The sequence below is a fragment of the Pseudophryne corroboree genome, chromosome 5, assembly GCF_028390025.1.
Source record: "Pseudophryne corroboree isolate aPseCor3 chromosome 5, aPseCor3.hap2, whole genome shotgun sequence".
NCBI classification, from domain to species: Eukaryota; Metazoa; Chordata; class Amphibia; order Anura; family Myobatrachidae; genus Pseudophryne; species Pseudophryne corroboree.
In genome coordinates, this window is record NC_086448.1 from 98971041 (window position 1) to 98990322 (window position 19282).

The 19282-nt window shown below is 45.2% G+C and overlaps 1 protein-coding gene across 3 annotated transcripts in view; it reads right to left on the reverse strand.

The window, feature by feature from the left end:
• PTER (phosphotriesterase related) overlaps nucleotides 1-19282 on the reverse strand; it is a 414219-nt gene that overhangs the window by 38020 nt on the left and 356917 nt on the right. For all 3 annotated transcript variants that reach the window (XM_063921498.1, XM_063921499.1, XM_063921500.1), the window contains 2 exons: nucleotides 13412-13677; nucleotides 10635-10775 (listed from right to left, as the gene is read on the reverse strand). In XM_063921498.1, coding sequence (XP_063777568.1) covers nucleotides 10635-10775; nucleotides 13412-13677 — 407 coding nt within the window. The remainder of the gene's footprint in view (nucleotides 1-10634; nucleotides 10776-13411; nucleotides 13678-19282) is intronic.

The window sequence follows — 19282 nt, forward strand, 5'->3', positions numbered from 1 at the left end:
ACAGAATGAGGTTGTTAGAATCACACCTGTTAGAGTAATAGCAGTGCCAAATGGGAAAACAGATGTATCAGGAGCCACTCCCATAAGGAACATTGCCATGTACAGCCCATTTTCCCGAATGGAATTAAGGACCATAGTGTCTGAATTCCCTGACCCTAGAAAAGATTTAGTTGCCAGCCAAAAATACATCACAGACTTAGGAAACACTTTAGAGCCCAATAATAAAGATTGGCAGATATTGCTAAGAGCTTGTTTACCCTCCAATGTCGACTCAGCTCAATTTTTAGCTGATTGTGGACTAGATCTGGATGTACCTCTTACAGATGTGTACAACAAAGATAACGTAAAAAGGATAAACTTACAGTTAAAGGAGCTTTTCCCAGCAGTTGTTAAATGGAACAAAATATTTTCCATTAAACAAAAAGAGTCAGAAACAGCTGCAGAATATTTTCACCGGGCACTATTAGAAATGGCAAAGTACACTGGTATAGAGGACATTAGGACAAATCCAAACCATCAAGAAGTAGCGGTATCTGTACTAATGGATGGTTTGAAGGAAACATTAAAGGCAAGGGTACAGACCACGCAACCATGTTGGCGAGGTCTGTCAGTGTCCACTTTGAGAGAGGCTGCTATTGATCACGACCGAAACATCACCAGACACAGGGAGTCGCAGAGTGATAAGCTAATGTCGGTAAGTATACAGGCCCTGACCACAAAGCAGCCTGCGTACGTACCACCAAACCCTGTGGGTAAGTCAACTATGGTAACATGTTATTCTTGTCAAAGACAGGGACACTATGCACGAGATTGTAGAGTAAAGAATCCACGAAACTCATACCAAACCCCTAGACAACGACACGACACACGACATTGGGAGCAAGGTCCGCAGAAACGGAGTTATGAGCCACATACAGGGGAAACAAAAAGATATCCCCCAAACAGAGACTGGCATGCCTCTGGTAGTTCCCAACTATCTCCCTCACAAGTAGTTGCTGCCAGCGGGATTCAGGGAGGTCACCATACCCAATAGGGGTGTGGCCATACCTGTAATCTGCAGCCAGTAAAATTAATTGCCAATCTTGGAAGTGAACCCGAGATCGCAATTAATGTAGCTGGTAAAACTTTAAACTTTCTTGTAGACACAGGGGCGGCCAAGTCAGTGATAAATTCGACAGTGGGCATGAGAACCACTGGTAGGACAATTCCAGCCATGGGAGTAACAGGAGTAGTCCAGCACTACCCTGTTAGCAAACCAGCCGAGATTACAATAGGGCCTTTGCATACCAAGCTTTCCTTTTTGCTGGCTGCATCGGCACCAACCAATCTCCTGGGAAGAGACTTACTGTGTAAAATGGGGTGCGTCATTTATTGTACTCCTGAAGGTGTATTCTTGGACATACCTGAGAATCACGCTCAGGAAGTGCGAGACATGTTAGACTCCCCATCAAAATTAATGTCACATACCATTATGACAAATAGGAATCCATCCCAAGTAGAAGAGATGACATCTCAGATACCAGAGTCACTTTGGACAAAAGACGGACAGGACACTGGATTAATGGCAAACGTAGCTCCAGTAGTTGTACAAGTAAAAGACGGTAGGATAGCTCCAAAAATCCCACAGTATCCTCTGAAGCCAGAGGTGGAGTTAGGAGTTTACCCAGTAATAGAGCGCTTGCTACAACAGGGCATTCTGGTAAGAACGTCCAGCACTGCCAATAGTCCCATCTTCCCTGTTAAAAAGAGTGGGGGGAGGGGTTACAGGCTAGTGCAGGATCTAAGGGGGATTAACAAAATAGTTGAGAGTCAGTTCCCCGTAGTGCCAAATCCAGCTGTCATCCTAATGCAAATCCCTCCCACTGCCAAAATTTTCACTGTTATTGACCTCTGCTCCGCTTTCTTTTCGGTACCTCTGCACCCTGACAGCCAATATTTGTTTGCATTCACATACAGAGGAGTCCAATACACGTGGACTCGATTACCCCAAGGTTTCATAGATAGTCCAAGTATATTTTCCCAGGCTTTGCATGATTGTTTACAGTCTTTCCAACCAGACAGTGGATCAGTATTGATACAGTATGTGGACGATTTATTACTGTGTTCAGATTCATTGGAAGCATCTCTGAAGGATACGAAACAGCTCCTGTTTCATCTTTCAGACACAGGACACAAGGTTTCCAAAGACAAGTTACAATTATGCCAAACTAAGGTAAAATATTTGGGACACTGTCTAACACAAGGACTGAGACACCTGACCGCTGATAGAATCCAAGCAATTAGAGACATGACTCTGCCACAAACCCAGCAACAGATCAGAACGTTTTTAGGAATGTGTGGGTATTGCCGTAATTGGATCCCAGGGTTTTCCATTTTAGCGTTACCTTTGCAGGAAATGGTCTCCTCAAACAAACCTGATAGGATTTCGCATACAGACGAGTCCGAAACAGCATTTGAGAGACTCAAACAGTGCCTAACGCAGGCACCAGCACTAGGTATGCCAGACTATGGGAAACCCTTTGAACTATACGGAACAGAAAATGCTGGTTGCGCGGCAGGAGTACTAACCCAAAAAACACGGTGATGCCAGCAGGCCAGTTGCATACTACAGCGCTCAGCTAGATACGGTAGCGCGATCCCTCCCCACATGCTTGCGAAGCGTTGCTGCAATAGCATTGCTAGTGACAAAAAGCGAAGATGTCGTGCTAGGCCACAACCTCACAATCCATACACCACATGCAGTGTCAGCCTTATTGAATTCTGCCCAAACCAGACACGTCTCATCAGCGAGATTTACAAGATGGGAATTGGCACTAATGGCCCCCGTAAACATCACCATAAGGAGATGCAGTGCATTAAATCCTGCAACATATCTCCCAGGTGTGCCTGGTCAGGCACAAAGGGTGGAAGGTGAGAGTGATGGGGAAGGAGGATTTAATACAAAGGAAGATACACATGATTGTATGGAATATTTGACCCAAAATTTTACCGCAAGGCCTGACATCAGTGACAACCCACTGGAAGATGCAGAACTCACGTTCTACACGGACGGTAGTTGTCATAGACAGTCAGACTCGGGAGACTTGTGTACTGGATACGCAGTCGTAGATGACCAAGACACCATAGAAGCGGAACCGCTAGGCCCACCTCACTCAGCCCAGGTTGCTGAACTGGTCGCCCTAACCAGAGCATGTGAATTGGCTAAGGGTAAGTCAGCCAATATCTACACCGATTCTAGATACGCATTCGGGGTAGACCATGATTTCGGAGCCCTATGGCGCCTCAGAAATTTCATGACGGCAGCTGGTACACCGGTAGCGCATGCAGCTCACATAAAAAGGCTTCTAACAGCGATACAGGAACCCGACAGAGTGGCTGTTATCAAATGTAAAGCACATACATATAGCCAAGACCCGGTATCACTTGGTAACAGCCGAGCAGACGAAGCTGCTAAGTTAGCAGCTGCTACCCCCATACAGACAGACACCACACAACTGATGGTATTCAATACCATCAATACACAGAAGTTGTGTAAAATGCAAAATTTGTGTTCCACACAGGAAAGAGCGGTCTGGAAGGCAAAGGGATATGGCCAGGAGTCCTCAGGGCTCTGGACGGATGGACATGGTAAACCAGTGGCCCCCAGAGCATATCTTCCATGTCTGGCTGAAGCAGCTCACGGGCTGACTCATCTAGGCAAGGAGGGAATGTGCAAATTGGTAAGAGCCTATTGGTGCGCCCCAGGATTCTCCTCTCATGCGAGTAAAAGAGCAATGTCATGCGCCTTACCTGTTTGAGAAAGAATATTGGAAAGGCAATACCTACAGAACCATCCCATATCCCACCTGCCGGCGGCCCTTTCCAGGTAATACAAATTGACTTCATTCAATTACCCCCTTGTCGGAATTTGAAATATGTACTTGTTTGTATAGATGTTTTCTCGAATTGGGTCGAAGCATTTCCTGCAGCTACAAATACCGCTATGTTTACAGCTAAGAAAATTGTGCAGGAATTTGTATGTAGATATGGTATCCCTAGAATAATCGAAAGTGATAGGGGTACCCATTTTACAGGTGATGTCTTTCAAGGAATGTGTAAGTTGATGGGAATTGATAGCAAGCTGCACACTCCGTACCATCCACAGGCGAGTGCGAAGGTCGAAAGAGTGAACAGCACTATTAAAAATAAATTGAGTAAAGTGATGGCAGAGACAGGATTGACATGGCCAGAAGCTTTACCCATTGTATTGTACAGTATCAGAACCACTCCCAGGTCCCCTCTTAATCTGTCTCCCTTTGAAATCTTGTTTGGTCGACAACCGCATGTCATGATTAACCCTCAGGATGATTTGAAATGTAACAATGAAGTAACTGTAAAGTACTTGATTAACATGAGTAAACAGTTAAGGAATCAAAATGATAATCTAAAGTTAGTGATTCCTGATCAACCTGATAGTAATTGTCATGACATTGAACCTGGGGATTATGTAATGATACGAAATTTTCTACGCTCAGGTTGCCTTATTGACAGATGGGAAGGACCATACCAGGTCTTATTGACTAGCACTACAGCATTGAAAGTTGCTGAGAGAGAGACGTGGGTCCATTCATCCCACTGCAAGAAGGTTGCTGATCCAGAGAAGTCCCGTGATAAGGAACAGACGGTAGAGGTTGTATCACTGGAGTATCTGTTCCAGGAGGACTGAGGCGGCACCTGAGCCTTGAAGACCGAGAGCTGTTGTCAACTCCCCACTCCCTTTTATTGTTTTCTCCACTTCCCATCCCCTCTCCCTCAAATTTATTTTTCCTCCCTCTCATTCTTCTCCGTTTCCTCCTATAAGATGGACTTGCCCCAAGAGACTGTGATCCGGATTTTCCTGTTGACCATGATGTTGACCAGAGCAGTCTGTTCCGGCGAGAGTACCATGGAGGTCGAGAGAGGTTCTGGAATGGGTTCTGATGATAAAGATGGAGGCGTAGTTTTCCAAGATCAACCTAACCAACAAGCAAAGGCGAGTATCAGAAAACGATCCGATAGCATTGACCATAGAAGAAATTGTGACGGATTGTTAGCTGAGGAAAACTGTATCTGTAGGCTCTGTAACAATGTCATTGAAGATGGGTGCATTAAGAAATGCCAATCCAGTTTTAATATCCATGTGGACCGGCATCCATTGAGTGACTATCACTCCTTAGTGGGTAATGTATTAAACAAAACAGATTGTTGGGTATGCTCTCAAGTACCTCAGGGTCATAGCAAATCAGGACTAGTACCATTTCCTTTAACGATAGGGGAGGTACTTGAGTTAAATGGTGGGAGACCGGTGGACCGGAGGTTTAATATCTCCAGCCCTCCTAGTTTGAAGCTCCACCAATACCACGTGGATAGGTCCCTATTATGTTTTAACATCTCCAATCCCAGAAAGCCGGGAAATTGGGAAGTATCATGGAGTAACCACACCATGACCTTTTCACATAGAGCAGATAGAATGCCTACAGATACAGAGCTTGTACGCCACATAGCCAGTAGAGGAAAATCTTTCCGGTATAGATACACCTTAGGAAATAGGATTACTAGAGTTGGAGAAGTATCACCAGGATACTGTGCACATATCGTACAACCTGATACGTGCATTAAGCAGATGGAAGAATTAGGGTTAGGAGATTTCACCTGGAAGGTGTGTAATATGGTAATGTCTTTCTCCGTCCCATATGTTCTCCCCGATGATGCATATTTCATATGCGGGAGAAAGGCGTACAAGTGGCTTGCCCCAAACTCGGAAGGATTGTGTTATATTGGAAAAGTATTGCCTGAAGTAATGACTGTAACACATGATAAAATGAAAGACATACATCGTGGTGCCCAAGCTCCTTATACTCACACCCATTACGAGCACGTTGTTAAAAGGCACCTGATAGAGAAGACAGAGCATCCGGCCTCTGATCTGATAAGTGAATCCACCGGGATTCAATTCTTAATCGCGTTAGATTTCACCCGCACCGCTAGAGGAGTGCTAAATTATAAATACATATCGGCACTCGCAAATTTGTTAGATAATATCACTGAAATGTATGATGACACGTTTAGATATACTGGAAGGGAACTTCAAGCTTATAAAACAGAACTGGTACAGCATAGAATGGTTCTTAATTACCTCACAGCAGTGACAGGCGGATATTGTGTTACATTGGCAACACAGTACGGCGTGAAGTGTTGCACGTATATCACAAATAGCACAGAGGATCCGGTCGAGGTCATAGACTAAAAGATGGACGATATTCTCCAATTGAAGTGGGAATTTCGCCGAAAACACAATCTCACTCTTGCTGCTGTAGGTAATGAGCTGACTGGTTGGGTGTCATGGTTGAACCCGCGAAATTGGTTCTCCGGTTTGGGAGACTGGGCTCAAGGAGTCATAATGGATGTTGGGAAGTTTCTACTATGTATCTTAGGTGTCGTTATATCGATTGGATTGATATTTAGATGCGGGCAGGCTTTAATGAGGTGCAAACAAAGTACCAGAGTGATGAGTTTGAGGAGTGAGGAAACTGTAATTAACCTGGATTTGCTTTACGACCCAACGATAGAAACAATGATGTGATGAAAATGCGATTTCTACGGTCCGTTTCTTTCACCTGTTTTTCTGGTTTTTCTCCAAGATAAAAAGACCCACTTGGACGAGGAAGTTGACGAGACGCTATACAGACAACGGATAGACCAAAGAAGAAGTTTTGACCACTTGAGATATGGACATTTGATGAACTTTGCCATGGATCCCCAGTTTCCCTAGAATTCTTAAACTTACGCTAGCCCAACATTTTTTGTAAATCTAATGGCATTGACAAAGCTTATTGCTCACGCCTAATGAGCAAAACAGCGCAAAGAAGACGACTTTCAACTGATACCGAACAAAACTTCAACCGACAGATGTACATTAACCTGACATAGAATACCACCGCATTTACCGTAATTATGTCTTTTCTTCATTTCTACAACCCTCAGGTAATGACACACATAGTATAGGGAATACAGGCACAGATATCAGCAATCACATATTCCCCTATTCATGTATCATCAACTAAAATGTGCTCCCCATTTTGTTCAAAATCCGAAAAGAGCTCGGTAAAGTTTGACAGCCCATCCACAGACCCGTACCACGGGATAAGAAGGAATTCAAATGTATACTTCGCAATACCTCGAAGCTTGATTTACAACACGTACGGCACGATGATACATGACCCCCCAAACACGGATTCATACACACATGCTTCTGCTATCTCACTAGGTCATACCCTCTTCACACCTACTCCTCTCTCCTCCCTTACCCAACCATGGAAATGAATTAACCCCTAACATATATTTTTCTCCTTTTGAAATGTTTTCAGGAAGTGGCAGTTATTATTGACTGCCAAAGGGTGGACTGTCAAAGTCAGAAAAATATCTCTATGCACCCTACCATATTTGCACCTCACACTGGTCCGCGCTGCGCATGCGTGCGCTCTCCCGTGAAGGCGCATACCCGCTGTTGCGTGCACCCGCTGGTGCACGGTATGCGTATTTACGGTAAAGTTTGTGTAGTCGTAGCGTGCGACTCAATCGTTACATATTTTCACTAATAATGTATTTTGTAGATCATGGTCCCTTTGATAGATTCTGAAAGTTTGGTTAATATAGAATGTTTATGAACAGAGGAATCCCTCTTTGTTTGATACGAAGGGTCAGACAGGAGTAATACAGTGGTGTTTAGTATCCATCGGAAGAATATTTAATTAGAAATATTCCGGTGTTGGTTTGAAACAGATCAATCGCTCGTGCGAATAGTTATGGACATAAGAAGTTTATGAACATTTACTTTATTTGCACTTTATTACCCATGCGGCGGGAAACCCAGTTTCCCTCCCACCTGAGCAGTTGGAAATAGTCACAGCCCACCTGTATGAATCAACCTATGACCTTTTGTTATAATGCAGAGCCGAATTCCTGTGTCCAATGAACAATGAGATTGTAGGGACCATTGAATTGTATTGTGTGTGGGGCATAAATAGCGGGCCGACCATATCCAACTTCACTCTCTTCAACGGTTCTCATTGCTGATAATCGGGAGCTGGATATCGAGGCGCATGCGATCGTTCCCCTTGTGCGTAAGTTTTCTCCGTAATCATATTGTCTTACTGTGAGCCATTTCTCTCTCTCCCTCTCTTCTCTTTCTCTCGTATTTTCCCTTGATTAGACTTAATTGTATTGTATTGTATTTCCTGTATAGTTATCTGGTTAGTTGGTTTATGTTATATTGTAGTGTATGCTTTGTACTGTGATTCTTTTTGCAAGTATAATAGTCATAATACATATAATAGGTTTCGGACCCTAAGCCCAGGTATCTGTGTATTCTTTTTAGTGTTAAGTATTCCCTGAGCGTCGGTGACGCTCAAGCTGCTTTGTAGTTAATCAGGTTACACAAGGTTGCACTTACACTTTGTCTCTACACTTAGGTTTGCTGTGTATTTCATTGCCAAAGGTATAGATATAAAGGTTTAACGTTGTGAGCGTCTGCATCGCTGGTGATCTCCTCGTGGTCCCGAGCGCCGCTACGCTATAGCGAATCATTACGATAGTCAACAGCCAATAGCGTGCCTGCCTGTGATCACTTGGCCGTGAGTGAACGTGACGCCTGAGCGTCTCGATCACGGCTAAGCGATCGATACGCAACTTGCGTACCCCTACGGTACTTCTTACGTAGATAGCGTACAGTGTTCTAAGACCTCATATTGGGTTATATATACGATAAATATTCAGCTTTATCAATTTCTTATTGAGAAATTTAGAAAGAAGTATTAAATTAAGTAGATTGTGTTTATATGTCATCCTTAAGCTCAAATGTGTGGTGAGGGACAAGATTTGCTTCTGTTTGTCCTCATATTTTATGACTGACAGCTACTAACACTAGTTTTGCCTATTATATTGACCATAAATAATTTTAATTGGTCCTGGACCACCAACCCAGGGCACCCCTGCAAGTGTCCCGCGGCACCCCAGGAAGCCACGGTACACAGTTTGGGAAACACTGGGTTACCATATTATTCCTACTTATTTTATGCATTTAATTCAAACTTGTAAAAGACAAACAAAACACAACATGAATTTAACTTTTTGCCATTTCAAAAGGTGGATTAATAATGAAGCAAAGCCACAAAGTATTTTGTGGCGGGTGTTAGAAAACAAAAAGCACCTTTTTGACCATTTTGGGTAGATTGTCTATGCGTGTAGGGAGAAATAATCAAACTAATCCTATTTTCTAGAAATTAAGTCTTCTGAAAAACAAAAAAGTTATAAATAATTACAGATACCAATGTAGGAATGTGACCTGACCAAAAAGTGGGGGTCTTTTCGACCCGTTCGCACGCTGCAATTTTTCGCAGCCATGCGAACGGGTCAGAACTGCGCATGCACACGGGTGACAATGCACAGGCTAGTTGCTGCCCGGCGACAGCCGTCGCTGTGCAGCGGCGAAATGGATGAAGAAAGCATTCGCAAAGGCGAACGCTAGAAGATTGACAAGAAGAGGCCGGCCGGGTGTGTCTACTCACCGTTTTGAAGGCGTGTCCGGGTGAACGCAGGCGTGTCCAGACGTCTCCAGGGAGGGATCCTGACGTCAGCTCCGGACAAGATCATCGCAGCGGGTGAGTAAGTCCTGAGCTGTGCAGAAACTGCACAAACTTTTGTTTGTGCAGCTCTCTGCACAGCGGTTCGCAGCCCTGCACAGCGAATCCCCCCTCCCCTGTAGGCGGTGACTTCCTGATCGCAGAAGCGCTAAAAGTAGCCTGCTAGGGTTCAGGTCGGAATCACCCCCAGTGTCACGACTGGCTCAGGAGTGACGGGGTTTATAGCTCTCTCAAAGGAACCAACCAGACTTGGAAAATGTTGGTGGATAGTTAAGCAGCCATAACAACTTTCACATGGGTGGCTCAACACACATATACAGTATCATGGGAAGAAAAGCCAGTTTTCACTGGAGATATGACTTCTCCCTGTCTCTGAAAGCTTCAAAGAAGACTATCCATTGTTCATCGCGAGTCTCCCATAACTTTCGGCTGGGTAGGCAAATATGGAATCATCTCCACGGATAAACCACAGAGAAGGAAGAAATAGCTCCCGATTCATAAGTAAAACACTTGACTTGTTCCTGCTGGAACGGTTAAATATAAAGGAGGAAGGTTGTGCTTCCGCCATTCAGCCTATTAATAATACAATTTTTGTTATATGATGTTGTTTTATGACTCAAAAAAAAAAAGCAGTACAAAATACATCACAATTACAATGATGTGAAACTTCCATATTGATATAAAATTCTGAAAAGTGACCCCCTTCAATTGCTCCATTCATTTATTTCCTGTTAAAATTCTGTATTTATTTTATGCTGGAAATAATGGCACTTAGAGAATTAGCTCTGCAATATGTTAATTAGAGCCTGGTAAAAACTTTACCTAGTGAGATCAATGGTAAAAATCTAAACAGATTATTCACATCTTCACAAATATGAAAACAACATTAAATCAATAAAATGAAAATGGTCTTTATCTGGCACTAGACAAATCCTTTCCCTTGAAATTCTGCATGATCTAAGTGCCCATACTTACATCTTGATCCTGTCGTTATCGCTGGGCATGTCCACGGATGTGTTAAACTGGTAATTCAGCATTTCCGTTCCAAATAAATCATATTCCAGGTACGACCCCAGTTCGGCAAACTCCAGCAGTTTTTCCTCATCAAATATAGTCCTAGTGTAAAGAGAGGCAATCATTTTATTGCAGACATGTTGACATTAGGTCATTTCCATTAAGAAGGATTAAGGCCTGTTATGTAAAATGTAGGATAGAGACCACATAAAGTCGTGGATTTTACACAGTTTTTAAGCAGCAGATTAATTACAAACAGGTCTTTAAATCGAGGGATGAGGACGATGCTAGGTGCTTTCCATAGTACAATTTGTATTGCATTCTAGAAGGTTCTCATTTTCCCAGTCAAAAACAGAGTTGCCAATTGTCAGGAAATGTAGGAACAAGACAAAAAGAAATGGAATCTCCGTTCAAGTTTGACACAGTCCTCATTTAAAATTAGGAGTAACTCCTGTTAGAGAGAGCAATATTAAACCTTGGCACTCTGTGTTATGCCGCGGGGTAAGGATGGTGGGTGGTAAATGTAAAATGTGGGCATTTTAAAGTTAGGAGCGGGAGCCATACTGGCTCAACTCTAAATCACAGTGTAAAGCTGGCCAGTATTTGTATGTGACATTCAAAAGCAGCCAATATTGCTCCTGTACGCAAAAGACAAAGAGCATTTGGACTCCGGACATCACAACCTGGTTTTAATAAAGCCAACAGTTAGGGGGGAATTCAATTGTTTGAAAAGTCGTTTGGGTGTCTGTTTTTTCCTGTCTAATAGATAGGAAAAAAACAGACACCCAACTGACTTTTCAAATAATTGAATACCCCCCTTAGTGTCTCAAACGTATGATCATTTTGTTCTAGGTGCTGTTATTATTTGAGAAAGTGGTGTTATGACAATGCGTCAGCAAGATGCTGTCCGTCACAAATGTATTAAGCTTTAAAAAGTGATAAAGTAGAAACTGATAAAGTGATAAAGTACCAGCCAATCAGCTTCCTGTCATGTTACAGGATGTGCTTGAAAAATGACAGTTGGGAGCTGATTGACTGGTATTTTCTCTTTCTTTATCAGTCTCCACCTTATCACTTTTTAAGGATTAATACATATGGGCCTAAGGGTGGGATGTACTAAACTCCAATATCTGGTTAAACCTCTAAAAATTGCCATTTTTGCACATTTGCCGCAAACCCCATATGTATTAAAGTGGTCTGCAGTGGCCAACAGACATATCTAAGGTGGACCATCGGCACTACCTAGAATTGTAGGGGGCTGTGATGTACCCGTATGTACCAAACTCCAAAAACTTAACTTTCCAGAGCTTGTGCCCGATAGGTAGATTATAAAAATGTATGGGCTTCTTTCGCAGAAATACCCAGAGAAGGACCTATTTGTCTCCGGCAGCTTGCTCATGCAAGACTGAAACACCTACTTACACTGAAGCACCTACTTACTTGCATATATATATATATATATATATATATATATATATATATATATATAAACAGCACACTGTTCCAGCAATTACAGTACTTAGTCATAGAATGCAATCTTCCCTTTATGCCTACTTACAGCTTAAGAACCCTATTCAGGCAGGATCGCAAAATTTAAGAATCACAGTCTGGCCGATTATGAAATGACTATGCATGCGCAGCGTTCGTATTGCATGTGCGCTCCCGCGATTAGCGATTATTTCTGCGAACACATTGTGCTTCAACGCAATCACATTTTGATTGAGGGGAAGCCAGCGTTTAGGGGAGGAAACAGGGCGTTTTGTGGTTGTGTTTGTAAAAACACACCCATGGCAAGCCGTTTTTTGGGTGGGTCTCCGGCGATGACCACTTCCAGCCTCTTGCGTATGCCGAATTGTGGATGACCTTGCCTGGCGCAGATTAAAAAACTCTTTGATGTTCCGGTATTTGCGTATGGTTATGCCATCACATCGCGTATTGTGATGCGTTCGCACTTTCTGCAATGGGCATTTTTTGCTCTATTTCTGGGTGGTAACTATTTGATTGCAGCAACTAGTTTTTAGCAGAAAACGCTGAATAGGGTCCTAAGCTATTTACTGAAAAGTGCAAGGGCTTTGGGGGTAAATCAGACCTGACCGCTGCTGTGCGTTTTCGCACAGTGGGCGATCAGGTCTAAACTGCGCATGCATATGCACCGCAACACGCAGACACGTCGCATGGGTACAAACGTATCGCCGCTTAGCGATGGGTTTGTGCGAAGAATCCGTTCGCACGGGCGTTCGCAAGGAGATTGACAGGAAGAGAGCGTTTGTGGGTGGCAACTGCCCGTTTTCAGGGAGTGGTTGGAAAAACGCAGGCGTGTCCAGGCGTTTACAGGGAGGGTTCCTGACGTTAATTACGGTCCCGGACAGGGTGATGTGATTGCAGCGGCTGAGTAAGTCCTGGGCTGCGCAGAGACTGCACAAAATCAGTTTGCGCAGTTCTGCTACAAATGCGATCGCACACTTGCACAGCTAAAATACACTCCACCCGTAGGCGATGACAATCCAATCGCAGGGCTGCAAAAATCGCTGGCCAGCGATCAGGTCTGAATTACCCCCTTTGTACATTATGTACTTTCTTATAGTTGGAATAAATGAAAATTAATACATGTACAATTCCACGAGGCAGTCAGCAAACCCTGGAAAGATATACTCAATCGCTGCATATACAAACACACATTTTAAGGACAGAGCCCAGAAACCTCAAGATCACAAGCCTGCGCTCACTGCTTACACTACCTATCAAGATGAGACATCACAGTTTTGGAGATGTCAGCCCCTGCCTCCTGCAGGATGTGAGCAATCTGGAAGGGAGCCTGGCTGTTTCTGCCAGGATGAATATTCACAGGACATCCAAGCTGTGTCTGGGCTTCAGCAGTTGCCTGAAGAATTTTTGTTTCACTGTCAGTTAGTGGCCACGAGCAGCCAATCTCTCCGATTATCCCACATTTTATATCTGTCCCATCTGCTCCCTGGAGAACTTCATTAACTAGAACTTCGGTCAGCTAAGAAGACGACATAAATGTAAAGATACAGGTATCACAGTTAGTACACTAAACATAGCCACAATCGGGGCACAGATAGAGGGCTACACACAGTATACTCACATTGTAAATTATCTTTTTTAGTGCAAAATATGTTTATTGAAAAAATTTGTAGCAATAACAATCGGTTAACATACACACAGTCGCAATAACAAATAGTGTCGTAAAACAACTGCAAGCCTGTCTAGCTCCCGTGGTCAATAACAAGAGAGCATATACTCAATGTTTCATAACAGCTCGACCACAGAGAACGGTATAATTTAATAGTCAAACATATCTTGTTAACCTTATTAAACCAAAGCAAGAACAAGATAAAGAAGAAAATAAGATTTTACTCACCGGTAAATCTATTTCTCGTAGTCCGTAGTGGATGCTGGGACTCCGTAAGGACCATGGGGAATAGCGGCTCCGCAGGAGACTGGGCACAACTAAAGAAAGCTTTAGGACTACCTGGTGTGCACTGTTTCCTCCCTCTATGACCCTCCTCCAGACCTCAGTTAGGATACTGTGCCCGGAAGAGCTGACACAATAAGGAAGGATTTTGAATCCCGGGTAAGACTCATACCAGCCACACCAATCACTCCGTATAACTCGTGATACTATACCCAGTTAACAGTATGAAATATAACTGAGCCTCTCAACAGATGGCTCAACAATAACCCTTTAGTTAAACAATAACTATATACAAGTATTGCAGACAATCCGCACTTGGGATGGGCGCCCAGCATCCACTACGGACTACGAGAAATAGATTTACCGGTGAGTAAAATCTTATTTTCTCTGACGTCCTAAGTGGATGCTGGGACTCCGTAAGGACCATGGGGATTATACCAAAGCTCCCAAACGGGCAGGAGAGTGCGGATGACTCTGCAGCACCGAATGAGCAAACTCTAGGTCCTCCTCAGCCAGGGTATCAAACTTGTAGACTCTTGCAAAAGTGTTTGAACCCGACCAAGTAACAGCTCGGCAAAGTTGTAAAGCCGAGACCCCTCGGGCAGCCGCCCAAGAAGAGCCCACTTTCCTCGTGGAATGGGCTTTTACAGATTTAGGGTGCGGCAGTCCAGCCGCAGAATGTGCAAGTTGAATCGTGCTACAGATCCAGCGAGCAATAGTCTGCTTAGAAGCAGGAGCACCCAGCTTGTTGGGTGCATACAGGATAAATAGCGAGTCAGTTTTCCTGACTCCAGCCGTCCTGGAAACATATTTTCAGGGCCCTGACTACGTCCAGTAACTTGGAGTCCTCCAAGTCCCAAGTAGCCGCAGGCACCACAATAGGTTGGTTCACATGAAAAGCTGATACCACCTTAGGAAGGAATTGGGAACGAGTCCTCAATTCCGCCCTATCCATATAAAAAAATCAGATAAGGGCTTTTGCATGACAAAGCCGCCAATTCTGATACACGCCTGGCCGACACCAAGGCCAACAGCATGACCACTTTCCACGTGAGGTATTTTAGCTCCACGGATTTAAGTGGCTCAACCCAATGCGACTTCAGGAAATCCAACACCACGTTGAGATCCCACGGTGCCACTGGAGGCACAAACGGGGGCTGAATATGCAGCACTCCCTTAACAAAAGTCTGAACTTCAGGCAGTGAAGCCAGTTCTTTTTTGGAAGAAAATGTACAGAGCCGAAATCTGGACCTTAATGGAACCCAATTTTAGGCCCATAGTCACTCCTGACTGTAGGAAGTGCAGAAATCGACCCAGTTGAAATTCCTCTGTTGGGGCCTTCCTGGCCTCACACCAAGCAACATATTTTCGCCATATGCGGTGATAATGTTTTGCGATCACATCTTTCCTAGCCTTAATCAGCGTAGGAATGACTTCCTCCGGAATGCCTTTTTCCTTTAGGATCCGGTGTTCAACCGCCATGCCGTCAAACGCAGCCGCGGTACGTCTTGGAACAGACAAGGCCCCTGCTGCAGCAGGTCCTGTCTGAGCGGCAGAGGCCATGGGTCCTCTGAGATCATTTCTTGAAGTTCTGGGTACCAAGCTCTTCTTGGCCAATCCGGAACCACGAGTATAGTTCGTACTCCTCTCCTTCTTATTATTCTCAGTACCTTGGGTATGAGAGGCAGAGGAGGGAACATATACACCGACTGGTACACCCACGGTGTTACCAGAGCGTCCACAGCTATCGCCTGAGGGTCCCTTGACCTGGCGCAATATATTTTTAGCTTTTTGTTGAGGAGGGACGCCGACATGTCCACCTGTGGCCTTTCCCAATGGGGTACAATCATTTGGAAGACTTCTGGATGAAGTCCCCACTCTCCCGGGTGGAGGTCGTGCCTGCTGAGAAAGTCTGTTTCCCAGTTGTCCACTCCGGGAATGAACACTGCTGACAGTGCTAACACATGATTTTCCGCCCATCGGAAAATCCTTGTGGCTTCTGCCATCGCCATCCTGCTTCTTGTGCCGCCCTGTTGGTTTACATGGGCGACCGCCGTGATGTTGTCTGACTGGATCAGCACCGGCTGGTGTTGAAGCAGGGGTCTAGCCTGACTTAGGGCATTGTAAATGGCCCTTAGTTCCCGAATATTTATGTGTAGGGAAGTCTCCTGACTCGACCATATTCCTTGGAAGTTTCTTCCCTGTGTGACTGCCCCCCAGCCTCGAAGGCTGGCATCCGTGGTCACCAGGACCCAGTCCTGTATGCCGAATCTGCGGCCCTCTAGAAGATGAGCACTCTGCAGCCACCACAACAGCGACACCCTGGCCCTTGGAGACAGGGTTATCAGCCGATGCATCTGAAGATGCGACCCGGACCACTTGTCCAACAGATCCCACTGGAAGATCCTTGCATGGAACCTGCCGAATGGATTTTCTTCGTAAGAAGCTACCATCTTTCCCAGGACTCGCGTGCATTGATGCACCGACACCTGTATTTGTTTTAGGAGGTCTCTGACTAGAGATGACAACTCCTTGGCCTTCTCCTCCGGGAGAAACACTTTTTCCTGTTCTGTGTCCAGAACCATACCCAGGAACAGTAGATGCGTCGTAGGAACCAGCTGCGACTTTGGAATATTCAGAATCCAGCCGTGCTGTCGTAGCACTTCCCGAGATAGTGCTACTCCGACCAACAACTGCTCCCTGGACCTCGCCTTTATAAGGAGATCGTCCAAGTACGGGATAATTCTAGCTCCCTTTTTTCGAAGGAGTATCATCATTTCGGCCATTACCTTGGTAAATACCCTCGGTGCCGGGGACAGACCAACGGCAACGTCTGGAATTGGTAATGACAGTCCTGTACTACAATTTTGAGGTACTCCTGGTGAGGAGGGTAAATGGGGACATGCAGGTAAGCATCCTTGATGTCCAGTGATACCATGTAATCCCCTTCGTCCAGGCTTGCAATAACCGCCCTGAGCGATTCCATTTTGAACTTGAACCTTCGTATTATAAGTGTTCAAAGATTTCAATTTTAGAATGGGTCTCACTGAACCGTCTGGTTTCGGTACCACAAACATTGTGGAATAGTAACCCCGGCCTTGTTGAAGGAGGGGTACCTTGTTTATCACCTGCTGGAAGTACAGCTTGTGAATTGCCGCCAGTACTACCTCCCCTTTCTCCGAGGGCAGCAGGCAAGGCTGATTTGAGGTAACGGCGAGGGGGAGTCGCCTCAAACTCCAGCTTGTATCCCTGTGATACTACTTGCAGATCCCAGGGATCCACCTGTGAGCGAGCCCACTGGTCGCTGAAGTTCCCGAGACGCGCCCCCACCGCACCTGGCTCCACCTGTGGAGCCCCAGCGTCATGCGGTGGACTCAGATGAAGCGGGGGAAGATTTTTGATCCTGGGAACTGGCTGTCTGGTGCAGCTTTTTCCCTCTTCCCTTGTCTCTGTGCAGAAAGGAAATGCCTTTGACCCGCTCGCTTTTCTGAAGCCGAAAGGACTGTACCTGATAATACGGTGCTTTCTTAGGCTGTGAGGAAACCTGAGGTAAAACATTTTCTTCCCAGCTGTTGCTGTGGATACGAGGTCCCAGAGACCATCCCCAAACAATTCCTCACCCTCATAAGGCAGAATCTCCATGTGCCTTTTAAAGTCAGCATCACCTGTCCACTGCCGGGTCCCTAATACCCTCCTGGCAGAATGGACATTGCATTAATTTTGGATGCCAGCCGGCAAATATCCCTCTGTGCATCCCTCATATATAAGACGACGTCTTTAATATGCTCTATGGTTAGCAAAATAGTATCCCTGTCTAGGGTATCAATATTATCTGACAGGGTATCAGACCACGCTGCAGCAGCACTATCAATGCTGAGGCAATTGCAGGTCTCAGTATAGTACCTGAGTGTGTATATACAGACTTCAGGATAGCCTCCTGCTTTTTATCAGCAGGCTCCTTCAAGGTGGCCGTATCCAAAGACGGCAGAGCCACCTTTTTTGACAAACGTGTGAGCGCCTTATCCACCCTAGGGGATATCTCCCAACGTGACCTATCCTCTGGCGGGAAAGGGTACGCCATCAGTAACTTTTTAGAAATTACCAGTTTCTTATCGGGGGAACCCACGCTTCATTCACTCATCTGATGGGGGAACAAAACACTGGCTGCTTTTTCTCTCCAAACATAAAACCCCTTTTTTGTGGTACTTGGGTTAATGTCAGAAATGTGTAACACATTTTTCATTGCCGAGATCATGCAACGGATGTTCCTAGTGGATTGTGTATATGTCTCAACCTCGTCGACACTGGAGTCAGACTCCGTGTCCACATCTGTATCTGCCATCTGAGGCAGCGGGCGTTTTTGAGCCCCTGATGGCCTTTGAGACGCCTGGGCAGGCGCGGGCTGAGAAGCCGGCTGTCCCATAGCTGTTACGTCATCCAGCCTTTTACATAAGGAGTTGACACTGTCGGTTAATACCTTCCACTTATCCATCCACTCTGGTGTCGGCCCCACAGGGGGCGACATCACATTTATCGGCATCTGCTCCGCCTCCACGTAACCTTCCTCCTCAAACATGACGACACAGCCGTACCGACACACCGCACACACACAGGGAATGCTCTGACTGAGGACAGGACCCCACAAAGTCCTTTGGGGAGACAGAGAGAGAGTATGCCAGCACACACCAGAGCGCTATATAATGCAGGGATTAACACTATAACTGAGTGATTTTTCCCAATAGCTGCTTGTATACACAACATTGCGCCTAAATTTAGTGCCCCCCTTTCTTTTTAATCCTTTGAGCCTGAAAACTACAGGGGAGAGCCTGGGGAGCTGTCTTCCAGCTGCACTGTGAAGAAAAAATGGCGCCAGTGTGCTGAGGGAGATAGCCCCGCCCCTTTTTCTGTGTACTTCTCCCGCTTTTTTATGGATCTCTGGCAGGGGTATTTTACACATATATAGCCTATATGACTATATATTGTGTAGATTTGCCAGCCAAGGTGTTTAATATTGCTGCTCAGGGCGCCCCCCCCAGCGCCCTGCACCCATCAGTGACCGGAGTGTGAGGTGTGCATGAGGAGCAATGGCGCACAGCTGCAGTGCTGTGCGCTACCTTGGTGAAGACTGAAGTCTTCTGCCGCCGATTTCCAGGACCGTCTTCTTGCTTCTGGC